This window comes from Danio rerio, chromosome 14 (assembly GCF_052040795.2).
Source record: "Danio rerio strain M-AB ecotype USA chromosome 14, GRCz13ab, whole genome shotgun sequence".
In the NCBI taxonomy this organism is placed as follows: domain Eukaryota; kingdom Metazoa; phylum Chordata; class Actinopteri; order Cypriniformes; family Danionidae; genus Danio; species Danio rerio.
The window spans coordinates 58,157,327-58,170,000 of NC_141034.1; the positions used below are offsets into that span (position 1 = coordinate 58,157,327).

The window sequence follows — 12,674 nt, forward strand, 5'->3', positions numbered from 1 at the left end:
ATTCATCTATTTACTATTTTAAATACCACACATTTATTGTTTAATATAGAGTCAAAGAGTTAAAATGTTATTTTTATCGTAATATTCCGTGTTCTAAAATCAGTGACGTACATTGTGCGACAGGCAACTCACGTGGGTCGCTGGATAGTCAAGGTAGCCGTGAGTCTAGCGATGGCGCTGTGTTTATAAAGTTGACGGAATAATGTACAGGCTTCTCAGAGCCTCGGTTCTGCGGCTCTACGCGGGTACATTCGTGAAACATCTGTCGGGGACGCGGACGGAGAGTCTGCGCAGATGGAAACGCGCAGGAGGTCCGGCATTAAAGGCGCTTCAGGAGCCGCACACACTGCTGGAGCCGCACACACAGGAGCACTTCCTGTTCCCGGACTGGGGGACAGAACATGAGGATGATGGAGAGGTGCTGGAGAAGGGCCCTCAGCTCAGGGGGCCTCAGAGAAACAATGATGATGATGGAGAGATGCTGGAGAGGGGCCCTCAGCTGGGAGCTCTTCAGAGAAAACACCGTGATGATGATGGAGAGGTCAGGACTCAGTCTAAGCAGCTCCGGGGTCTGGAGAGACAGCTGGAGCTCATGAAGGGCCCCGTAGAGGAACACTCTCTGATAGACTTCCATGATGAAGGATTCCCTCTGCACAAACCCAAGAAGAAGCGCCCGCAGAAGGTGTTCGGCTCTCCGGATGCGCAGGCGGCCCTCAGCGAGACCTCCTGCTCCGGCTGCGGGGCCCTCCTGCACTGCACGGACCCCCAGGAGCCCGGATACCTGCCCAGTGAGAAGTACAAGCCTCTGCTGGAGGGCGGTGGGCTGGAGCGGGCCGTGTGCCAGCGCTGCTTCCTGATCCAGCACCAGCAGAGGGCGCTGAGCGTGCGGATGTCCCCGGATCAGTACCGCGCGGTGGTGGGCTCCATACGGCCCCTGAGCGCGCTGGTTCTGCTGATCCTGGACCTGCTGGATCTCCCGCACTCCATCATCCCGGACCTGCCGCAGCTGCTGGGACGCAACAAACGTGTGGTGGTGTTGGGGAATAAGGTGGACCTGCTGCCGGGAGATGCGCAGAACTACCTGCAGCGGGTGCGGCGGCAGCTGATGGCGGACTGCGCCCGCGCCGGCATCTCCGCTGACCCCCGAGACGTCCACCTCATCAGCGCTAAAACCGGCTACGGCATCGAGACGCTGATCAGCAGCCTGCAGACCCGCGGGAGGCACCGGGGAGACGTGTACCTGATCGGGATGGCCAACGCCGGCAAATCCACACTCTTCAACACCCTGCTGGAGTCTGACTACTGCAAATCCACAGCCGCTGACGCCATCCATAGAGCCACCATATCACCATGGCCTGGTCAGACACTCACCCACACGGACAGACAAACAGATAGATAGATAGATTGATTAACAAGTAGATAAATAGATGCAAGGTATATATATATGTATATGGACAGGCATATAGACAGACAGTGTGTGTATATAGAGAGAGAGAGACAGACAGATATGTAGACAGACAGACATTATATACATACAGACAGGCAAATATATAGACGGACAGATAGTATATATTTATAGACACAATTATATATAGACAGACAGGCAGTTATATAGACAGACAGACAGTATATATATAGACAGACAGGCAGATATATAGACAGACAGTATATATATATAGACACACACATATATATATATATATATATATATAGAGAGAGAGAGAGAGAGAGAGAGAGAGAGAGAGATAGAGAGAGAGACAGACAGACAGGCAGTTATATAGACAGAATATATATAGACAGACAGACATATATATATATATATATATATATATATATATATATATATATATATATATATAGACAGGCAGATATATAGACAGACAGACATTATATATATACAGACAAGCGAATATATAGACAGACAGTATATATATAGACAGGCAGATGTATAGACAGACATGTACATAGACAGACAGACAGAATGTATATGTATATATATATATTTATTCAAACAGATAGTATATATATAGACAGCAGACAGTGTGTGTGTGTGTGTGTGTGTATATATATATTCATTCATTTTCCTTTGGCTAAGTCCTTTATTCAACAGGGGTCGTCACAGTGGAATGAACCGCCAACTGTTCCAGCATATGTTTTATGCACTAGATGCCCTTTCAGTGGCAGTACTGGGAAACACCCATACACACTTATTCACACACACACACACTCATACACTATGGTCAGTGTAGTTGATCAGTTCCCCTATAGCGCATGTGTTTGGACTGTGGGGGAAACCGGAGCACCCGGAGGAAACTCACACCAACACGGGGAGAACATGCAAACTCCACACAGAAACACCAACTGACCCAGCTAAGGCTCAAACCAGAGACCTTCTTGCTGTGAGGCCACCTTGCGACACCACTGAGCCATCGTGCTGCCTCATCTATATATATTTATATATAGATAGACACAGACAGACAGATGTATGCATGTATATATATATAGATGAACAGATAGGCAGACACACACACACACACAGACAGGATGGTGTGTTGTGTGTCTGCAGTGCTGATGGAGTGTGTGTGTGTGTGTGTGTGTGTGTGTGTGTGTGTGTGCAGGAACGACTCTGAATCTGCTGAAGTTCCCCATCCTAAACCCGACAGCTCATCGCCTGAGCAGACGAGCAGAGAGACTCCAGCAGACGCAGCAGAACATCAGTGCAGACGAGCTGCGCAGGATCACACACTACAGCAGACACGGATACCTCATCGGTACACACAAACACACACACACACACACACACACAGTTCAGCACATCACTGAGGCTGCTCATTTACTCATGCATATGTGTGTCAATTAACGAAATTAAAATTTAACCGGGAGGATAATAATTCCGACTATAATATAGACATAATATACTACAATATTCGGACTACTATATATATATATATATTAAAAACAAGAAGCTTGTCACTAATTAAATACAATGAGCAAATCAAATGCAGGAAGAGCTCCATTAAATGTGTTACTGTCTTAATCAAACTGTGGTGTACTTCATATATCATCATTGTTTTAATAACAGACTAGAGTGAATAACTGCATTGTAAATGTTTATAAAGCGTTATATATGTGTGTTGCAGGTCACGTTGGCAGGACGTTCCAGCTGAAGCGGGCACACGGTAAAGATGAGGTGGAGTTTGATGCAGACAGTCTGAGCTTTGGAGGAGATCTGGATGGAGACGTTCAGAAGAGTCCGAAAGCAGACGCTGAACTCTCCTATAATGAGATTAAAGACGCTCACTGGTGCTACGACACACCGGGAATCATCAAGGAGAACGACGTCAGTAAACACTGACACTGACACAAACACTGACACTGACACTACTGCTGTCTCACACCTCACTAACACACACACCACTCACAAACACTGACACTACTGCTGTCTTACACCTCAATACCACTCACAAACACTGCATTTCTGCTCGTCTGATCATGATCATGTTAATAATATTCTAATTAGGCAAGTCATCTGTTGGTTCTGTAGGCAATCCAACAACAATCATTTCTCAAGGGGGCTAATAATATTGACATTAGTTATGTTACACCTTTACCAAAGTCACATAGCCAAATATTAATGTGCAAATGCATCCTTCATCACATGATATCAGGTGCTGTTTGTATTAGTATAGTACAGTATAATATTAGTATAGTATATTGTTATTATGACATTGGTATAGTATAGTTATGGTGTAGTATAATAATATAGTATATTAGATTATTGTTGTTATACTATTAGTATCAATATCATACACTTACCGGCCACTTTATTAGGTACACCTGTCCAACTGCTTGTTAATGCACATGTCTAATCGGCCAATCACATGGCAGCAGCTCACTGCATTTAGACATGTAGACATGGTCAAGAGGATCTGCTGCAGTTCAAAGCGAGCATCAGAATGGGGAAGAAAGGGGATTTAAGTGAATTTAAACGTGGCATGGTTGTTGCTGCCAGACGGGCTGCTCTGAGTATTTCAGAAACTGCTGATCTACTGGGATTTTCACGCACAACCATCTCTAGGGTTTACAGAGAATGAGGAAATATCCAGTGAGTGGCAGTTCTGTGTGCGCTAATGCCTTGTTGATGAGGCCAGAGGAGAATGGCCAGACTGGTTCCAGCTGATAGAAAGGCAACAGTAACTCAAATAAGCACTCGCTACAACCGAGCTCTGCAGAAGAGCATCTCTGAACACACAACACGTCCAACCTTGAGGCGGATGGGCTACAGCAGCAGAAGAGCACACCGGGTGCCGCTCCTGTCAGCTAAGAACAGGAAACTGAGGCTACAATTCACACAGACTCACCAAAACTGGACAATAGAAGATTGGAGAAACGTTGCTGCTCTGATGAGTCTCCATTTCTGCTGACACATTCGGATGCTCGGCTCACAATTTGGCCTCAACAACATGAAAGCATGGATCATCCTGCCTTGTATCAGCGGTTCAGGCTGCTGGTGGTGGTGTAATGGTGTGGGGGGGGTTTTCTTTGGGTCCATTAGTTAATAATGATCGTGTTGTGGTGTGTGTTTCAGCTTCTGAGTGTGCTGACGGAGCAGGAGGTGAAGCTGGTGGTTCCCACAGTCGCCATCACACCCAGAACATTCCTGCTGAAGCCGGGGACGGTGCTGTTTCTGGGGGGTCTCGCTCGCATCGACTACCTGCAGGTACAAACACACACATCTGACATTCGAACACTGATGTCATACTCCAGAACACACACCTGCTTCAGGCTTTAGTGTCCTGTGTGCTTCAGTGTGTGTTGATGCTTCTGTCAGTCTCTGTTGATCTAGAACTCCACATCTATAATCCTCTTAGTCTATGCTGACATCATCTTCAGCACACTCTAATGGCTAATGCACAGACGGCTGCTTCTCACTCAGGCCTGCTGGACATGCTAATGAGATGGAGACTACTGGGCGGGGCTTTCCCCTCTGATGACACGTACAGCAGGAGAATGCCAATCACAGTGCTTCTGCATCAAGTCTGATTAGAACAAACACAACTCACTCATGCTGAGCATCAGAGGCTGCTGGAGATACACACACACAAACACACACACACACTACTGTGCTTAAACTCTGCATTAAGTGCATAATAGTTGCCCTTTAATATAATCAATATTTGTAGTATACTTTATCTCACTCTGAAAACAGCCGTTGGAGCCGTCATGGTGTAAAACACATGCAGATCACTGAATAACAGCGTCGTTTCTCTCTGTAGGGGCAGAAGTCCTGCTGGTTCACAGTGCTGGCGTCGTCTCGTGTGCCGGTTCACATCACCAGTCTGGATAAAGCTGACGACATCTATCAGAAACATGCTGGAAATACACTGCTGGGGGTGAGCACAAATATAATACATGTGTGTTTACAGCTGAAGACTGCATTATCAGCCCTCCTGTGAACTATTACAGATATATCAAGAGACATGACAGTGTTAATAACTCATCTCTAATAGCTGATGTGTTTCCTCTTCTCCATGATGACAGCACATAACATTAGTCTAGATATTCTTCAAGACACTTCTATTCAGCTTAAGGTGACATGTAAAGGCTTCACTAGGGTAATTAGGACTCGGGGGCTAATAATATTGAGCACAGCTCTTCCTGCAGTGTGTAAGGCTGTATCTCCAGCATGATTACTGCCGTCTCCAGTGTTGGTGATCCTCCAGAAACCACTAGCCTATGAGGATCTGATGATCAACAGCATTTATGATCATGCTCAATGCTAAAACCCTTCAGCAGGTCTTTTCCTAATGCCTGTTGTGTGTGTGAAGGTGCCGTGTGGAGGTGAGGAGCGCATGAAAACATTCCCACCGCTCGTTGCTCAGGACTTTGAGCTCCAGGGTCAGGACTGCGACACCGCCATCGCAGACATCAAGATCTCCTCAGCAGGTGAATGTCTGAAGAGCTCAGCTTACACCACAGAGCTGCTGAATGCTGCATTCTGATTGGCTGATGGTCACCAGGTCTCAGCTGTTTGGTTATTGTCAGATAAAGGCACAGCTAAAGTAGTTCCGGCAGGTTTAGAGCGCATTACAGCTCTGTATCACTCCGCTCAATGGTTAGAGTTATTTTAGAGAAACAACAATCTAATTTAAAAGAGCATTTTAGTATTTCTGAGATGTTATTTTTAAATATTTAATTCTCTTATTAAAATATATGAATTTTTGGACATTTCCAGAACAGAGGAATACTAATAAATCAGCATGTTATGTGTAAAGCATGCAGGGGATGCTTCATATATAAGTTTAATGTAAAAAATGTTTGAGAATAAATCACCTACTCATTTATATTTCTGTACTGCTGCCATGAACAAACACTAAAACAACATCTGAATATTATTAAAGGCACTCTAAACTAGAACAGTGAAGCTCTGGACAAACTTTATGGTGTCTCGAGAAAGCCTCGTCTGAACATTTGAAGCAGTTAAAATAATTGCAGTCGGCATACAGAGATAACTACACGTGCGCTGAGGTGTTCTAGGTCTGTGCTAAGGTGGTTGCTAGGGTGTTCTGAGTTGTTTTGTTATTCTGAGAGGTTGTTAAGGCATTGCCACGGTGATACGTGTGATATGTGCATTTGCTAAGGTGTTGCTAGGCAGTTACTGGGGTGTTCTGAGTGGTTGCTAAGGTGTTGCCAGGGTGTTCTGAATGGTTGCTAAGGCATTGCTAGGGTATTCTAGGTGGTTACTAAGATGTTGCTAGGCAGTTGCTACGGTGTTCTGATTGGTTGCTAAGGTGTTCTAGGTCAGGTAAGCTAAGTGGTTGCTAGGGTGTTTTAAGTTGTTGCTAGGTGGTTGCTATGGTGTTCTAGGTCTTACTAAGGTGTTGCAAGGTGGTTGCTAGGGTGTTTTGAGTGGTTGCTAGGGTGTTCTGAATGGTTACTAAGGCATTGCTAGGGTGTTCTAGGTGGTAATTAAGATGTCGCTAGGCAGTTGCTAAGGTGTTCTGATTGGTTGCTAAGGTATTGCTAAGTGGTTGCTAGGGTGTTCTGAGTTGTTGCTAGGCAGTTGCAAAGGTGTTGCTAGGTGGTTGATATGGTGTTCTAGGTCTTTGCTAAGGTTTTGCTAAAGCATTGCTAGATGATTGCTAAGGTGTTGCTAGGCAGTTGCTAGAGTGTTCTGAGTGGTTGCTAGGCGGTTGCTAAGGTGTTCTAGGTTGTTGCTAAGGCAATGCTAGGTAGTTACTAAGTTGTTCTAGGTCGTTGCTAAGGTGTTGCTAGGCTGTTCTGAGTGGTTGCTAGGTCGTTGCTAAGGTGTTCTGAGTGGTTGCTAAGGTATCGCTAAGTGGTTGCTAGGGTGTTCTGAGTTGTTGCTAGGCGGTTGCAAAGGTGTTGCTAGGTAGTTGATATGGTGTTCTAGGTCTTTGCTAAGGTGTTGCTAAGGCATTGCTAGATGATTGCTAAGGTGTTGCTAGGCAGTTGCTAGAGTGTTCTGAGTGGTTGCTAAGGTGTTCTAGGTTGTTGCTAAGGCAATGCTAGGTAGTTACTAAGTTGTTCTAGGTCGTTGCTGAGGTGTTGCTAGGCTGTTCTGAGTGGTTGCTAGGTCATTGCTAAGGTGTTCTGAGTGGTTGCTAAGGTGTTGCTAGGTGGCTGCTAAGGGGTTGCTAGGCAGTTACTAAGGTGTTCTAGGTCGTTGCTAATGTGGTTGATAGGGTGTTTTGAGCTGTTGCTAGGCGGTTGCTAAGCATGAATTTAGGAGGGATTAGCATGTTGCTAGTATGATTAGTATGTTTCTAGTATGAATTGTTATCAGTATGTCCGATGTAAAGTCAATGACAGTTTTTTTACAATGAAAGTCTATGGGTTAGTTGCTAGGGTGTGGCTAGTAAGTTGAAAGGTCATCAGTGATTGGTAGATGGGTAGTCTGAGTTTAATGAGCCTAACGTCACATCTGTATGACATTCTGGCGCAAAGTTATGATGTCACAAAGTTTGTTCCAATGTTAAGTCAATGGGGAGAATTTTTCGGGTCATTTTTTGTGACCCAGCAACCCGAGTCAGAGCAGTTTGGAGTTAGTTTGGTGGTTATAGTATGAAGAGTCTAGGTGGAGATGCATATAGAAATCAGTCTCAGAACAGCAGGTCAGCTTTCTCAAGCTGCTGTAAATATTGTGTGGAATTACTTTATATTTTATCTTCAAAGTGTCCATGATATCAATATTATCACCATATACTGAATTAATGAGCCATTGAATATGAGCATATGTCTAACAGGAGCTGTTTGAACTGGAGTATAGGCAGAACAGGTATCAGACAATAATGCCTGAGCCACTTTACTGTCATCACCGTTCTGTCCTAATAATTCAGCAGCCCAATGACACTTATTCCTGTCATCTAATATACCATAATAAAGATGGTAGTGTTTCCTTCATCATCAGTGTTCCCACTCCAGTAGTGTTTATATTAAATCTATGTAAGTGTTAATCATGTGCTCACCCAGTACTCCTGCTGTGTGTGTCAGGCTGGATCGCGGTGACTGCAGACGCTGGAGATCAGCTGTTATTGAGGACTCGAGCTCCAGCAGCAGCAGGAGTGTGTTTGCGGACGCCGCCGTTACTGCCGCACATCGTCCGTCTTAAAGGACAGAGAATACACAGATCTGCAGCGTACAAGACCAGAAAACCACAAACACTGATGGACACGGGACTGTCTGCCAGAGCGGCTCAGAGACTGCACAACACACACAGCAAATGACCACTGTGACACTGCTATACCACACACACACACACACACACACACGCACACACACACACACTGTTGATGGGTTATTTTTATACCAGTGTCTAAATGTGTTTATTTATATTGACAAAATTGTTCCAACTCTCCACTGAAGAATTAAAAGCCTCAGTGGGTTCTGAAATAACTTAAAAACTGAAAATAGTCATGATTAATCGAACATTTCTGATAATAAACTTATGAATATCTAATGCTGCTTTTGAATTGTGCATCTACAGAATCATTATAAAAGGCAAACCAATGACACTGGCCTGGACAAAACTGGAAAGTATAAACAATTTCGTCCAAGTCTGTGTGTATAAATACCGGCCACTTTATTAGGTACACCTTATTAGTACCAGGTTAGACTCCCTTTAGTCTTCAGATCTGCCTTAATCCTTGGTGTCAGAGATTCAACAAGCTGCTGAAAATATTCCTCAGAGATTTTGCTCCATATTGTCATGATAGCATCACACAGTTGCTGCAGATTTGTCGGCTGCACATCCATGATGCCAATCTCCCGTTCCACCACATCCCAAAGCTGCTCTATTGGATTGAGCTCTGGTGACTGTGGAGGCCATTTGAGTACAGTGAACTCATCGTCATGTTCAAGAAACCAGTCTGAGATGATTGAGCTTTATGACATGCTGCGTTATCCTGCTGGAAGTAGCCATCAGAAGATGGAGACACTGTGCTCATAAAGGGATGGACATGGTCAGCAGCAATACTCAGGTAGGCTGTGGCGTTGATGCTCAATTGGTACTAATGGACCCAAAGTGTGTTACAAGCAGTTGGACAGGTGTACCTAATAAAGTGGCCGGTGAGTGTATATACGTATATTAATATGCAAATTTCTACATTTAAAAAAACAAAAGATAAAAAAGACGTTTTATTGAAACATCTTCAGCTAATCAGTCAAACTTGGTGGTATCAGATGGTTGATAAAAAGCAGATCAAGGGAAGACATTACAACATTCTGACTGATATCATTTGACTACTTTTAATAAGAAATGAAGACGCACTGACTACAAAGATCCACATTGTGAATATGCAATATGCTATTCCTATAGAAGAAGAGCAGAACAAACGAGACAGAAGAGCAGTGCTAATTCAACATACAAAAGTCCTCCATTTACATGAAGAATGCAACCGTGAGCAGAGCTCAAACTCCACCATCCACATCCGGCTTTGGTTAAGAGATCCAAAAGTCAATATTGCACAACATACTACAGGCAACCTTCTCTTTACAGTATTCTCTGATCATATTAGACATTAAGGGTCGTGGCACGTTCACACTCATGCTGAAAGTCACTGGAATAGCATCAGATCAACTTTGGAGAAACTGATTTTCAATGCAGATGATCAATTATAGAAGCAGAAGAGCTCTATGGAGGAAACATGACGCTCTTTCACTCGTGGGTCCATCAGATGTGAGTAAAATGCTCAAATTGATTGTCGGAGGCACTGAAGAGGAAGAAAATAATATATACAGTTATAATACACAGACAAAAGCAACAGAATCTTTGGATTGAGCATGAAGCTGAAATATATAAAAGACATTTAAAGAGGAAGAGAGAAATTGATCTGTACAGAGAGTAAAAAACATCCTCCATTACACACGACACGCTCCGGCTGCAGCAGGCCTGTCTACAGAAATCTGTGTCACCATGGGAAGGGGCAGTTCACTAAAACATTCATGTGTTTCTCTATTGACTGACCCTCGAGTGTTTCACAATAAGATATTCTGAAGAATGCTGGATTCTGCTCTTGGTGTTCATATTCATTAAATACTTTCTGAGAATTTGAGTGAGGAGATGTTGATTATTGTGTGAGCTGTGTCTTTAAGAGAAGGGTTAGATTATGGTTAGTCAAGTGCTTTCTAAACTGTAGTCTGCTGTTCAGGACTCTAGCACTAGATTTCATTATTACTGACACTAAATCAATCTTTGATCTGAGTCATGTTTGATGTTCAGTGTTGGATCATTATTGTGCGATTAAAAACAGCACAGCACTGATGAGTGCGTCTGCCAGATCCACAGACAATAACAACTGGAGCTGAGTCATCCAGAAATAATCCTGTGTAGATTTTCCAAAAGGCATCAATATTCTCTCCTGAATCAACTCTGAGTTCAGTTTTAAACAGCAGAGGGCGCTCTAGGATAGTGTTTAACACCAGATAATGCTCTAGGCTAGTTTTAGCAGATGGCGCTCTAGAGTAGTTTTGAACAGCAGCTGGCACTCTAGAATCGTGTTAACAGATTGTGCTCTAGGCTAATTTTGAACAGTAAATGGAGCTCTAAGCTGCTTTTAAACAGCAGATGACACTCTAGGCTAGTTTTAGCAGATGGCGCTCTAGGCTAGTTTTAGCAGATGGCGCTCTAGAGTACATTTGAAATGCAGATGGTACTCTAGATTAGTTTTTAACAACATGTTGCTCTAGACTAGTTTTGAACTGCAGATAGCGCTCTAGCCTAGAGTGACATGTTGTTAAACTAGTCTAGTTTTGAACAGCAGTTGACACTCTAGGCTAGTTTTAGCAGATGGCGCTCTAGAGTAGATCTGAAATGCAGATGGCACTCTAGACTAGTTTTTAACAATATGTTGCTCTAGACTAGTTTTGAACAGCAGATAGCCCTTTAGGCTAGTTTTGAACAGCAGATGGCGCTCTAGCCTAGAATGACATGTTGTTAAACTAGTCTAGTTTTGAACAGCAGATGACACTGTAGGCTAGTTTTAGCAGATGGCGCTCTAGAGTAGATTTGAAATGCAGATGGCACTCTAGACTAGTTTTGAACAGCAGATAGCGCTTTAGGCTAGTTTTGAACAGCAGATGGCGCTCTAGCCTAGAATGACGTTGTTAAACTAGTCTAGTTTTGAACAGCAGATGACACTCTTGGCTAGTTTTAGCAGATGGCGCTCTAGAGTAGATTTGAAATGCAGATGGCACTCTAGACTAGTTTTTAACAACATGTTGCTCTAGACTACTTTTTATCATGTTGCTTTAGACTAGTTTTGAACCGCAGACGGTGCTCTAGACTAGAGTGACGTTATTGAACATTATTGTCTAGTTTTTAACAGCAGGTGGTGGTCTCGGCAAGTTTTGAACAGCAGATGTCGCTCTAGGCTAGTTTTGAACAGCAGACGGCGCTCTAGGCTAGTTTAAACACATGGCACTCTAGGCTAGTTTTGAACAGCAGATGGCACTCTAGGCTAGTTAACATGGTACTCTAGGCTAGTTTTGATCAGCAGATGGCGCTCTAGGCTAGTTTTGAACAGCAGATGGCGCTCTAGGCTAGTTTTAAACAGCAGATGGCGCTCTAGGCTAGTTAACACATGGTGCTTTAGGCTAGTTTTGAACAGCAGATGGCGCTCTAGGCTAGTTTTGAACAGCAGATGGCGCTCTAGGCTAGTTAACACATGGTGCTTTAGGCTAGTTTTGAACAGCAGATGGCGCTCTAGGCTAGTTTTGAACAACAGACGGCGCTCTAGGCTAGTTTTAAACACCAGATTGCACTCTAGACTACTTTTAACCACCAGACAGCGCTCTAGGCTAGTATTGAACCACAGATGACACTCTAGGCTAGTTTTAAACACCAGATGGTGCTGTAGGCCAGTTTTAAACACCAGATGGCGCTCAAGACTATTTTGAAACACCAGATGGCACTCTAGGGTAGTTTTAGCAGACAGCGCTATAGGCTAGCTTTTAGCAACATTTCACTCTAGGCTAGTTTTAAACACCAGATGGCACTCTAGACTAACTAGTGTTAAACACCAGATGGCACTCTAGACTAACTAGTGTTAAACACCAGATGGCACTCTAGACTAACTAGTGTTAAACACCAGATGGCACTCTAGACTAACTAGTGTTAAACACCAGATGGCACTCTAGCTATAGCATGGCACTAT

General features: G+C 43.8%; 2 protein-coding genes across 3 annotated transcripts in view; one reads left to right on the top strand and one right to left on the bottom strand.

The window, feature by feature from the left end:
- The first annotated feature begins 130 nt into the window (after positions 1–130).
- On the top strand, positions 131–10,569 carry noa1 (nitric oxide associated 1). Of its 2 annotated transcripts, XM_087280615.1 has the most exons (8): positions 131–1,358; positions 2,619–2,771; positions 3,141–3,340; positions 4,589–4,720; positions 5,277–5,393; positions 5,829–5,946; positions 8,515–9,021; positions 9,583–10,569. In XM_087280615.1, exons 1-7 carry the CDS (start codon positions 203–205, stop codon positions 8,745–8,747), a joined length of 2,109 nt encoding a protein of 702 aa, XP_087136741.1. In that variant the 5' UTR covers positions 131–202; the 3' UTR covers positions 8,748–9,021; positions 9,583–10,569.
- rest (RE1-silencing transcription factor) overlaps positions 9,746–12,674 on the bottom strand; it is a 15,166-nt gene continuing 12,237 nt past the window's right edge. The window contains 3 exon segments of the mRNA NM_001353866.1: positions 9,746–11,490; positions 11,517–11,808; positions 11,838–12,593. The gene's annotated coding sequence lies outside the window, so the exon portion shown is untranslated.

What these genes read in the sequence shown, in the direction of transcription:
- noa1 (XM_087280615.1), top strand. Translation starts at nt 203, where the DNA reads ATGTACAGGCTTCTCAGAGCCTCGGTTCTGCGGCTCTACGCGGGTACA. An exon ending in CACCATATCACCATGGCCTG is followed by an intron (nt 1,359 to 2,618) that starts GTCAGACACTCA and finishes GTGTGTGTGCAG; the next exon opens with GAACGACTCTGAATCTGCTG. An exon ending in GAATCATCAAGGAGAACGAC is followed by an intron (nt 3,341 to 4,588) that starts GTCAGTAAACAC and finishes TGTGTGTTTCAG; the next exon opens with CTTCTGAGTGTGCTGACGGA.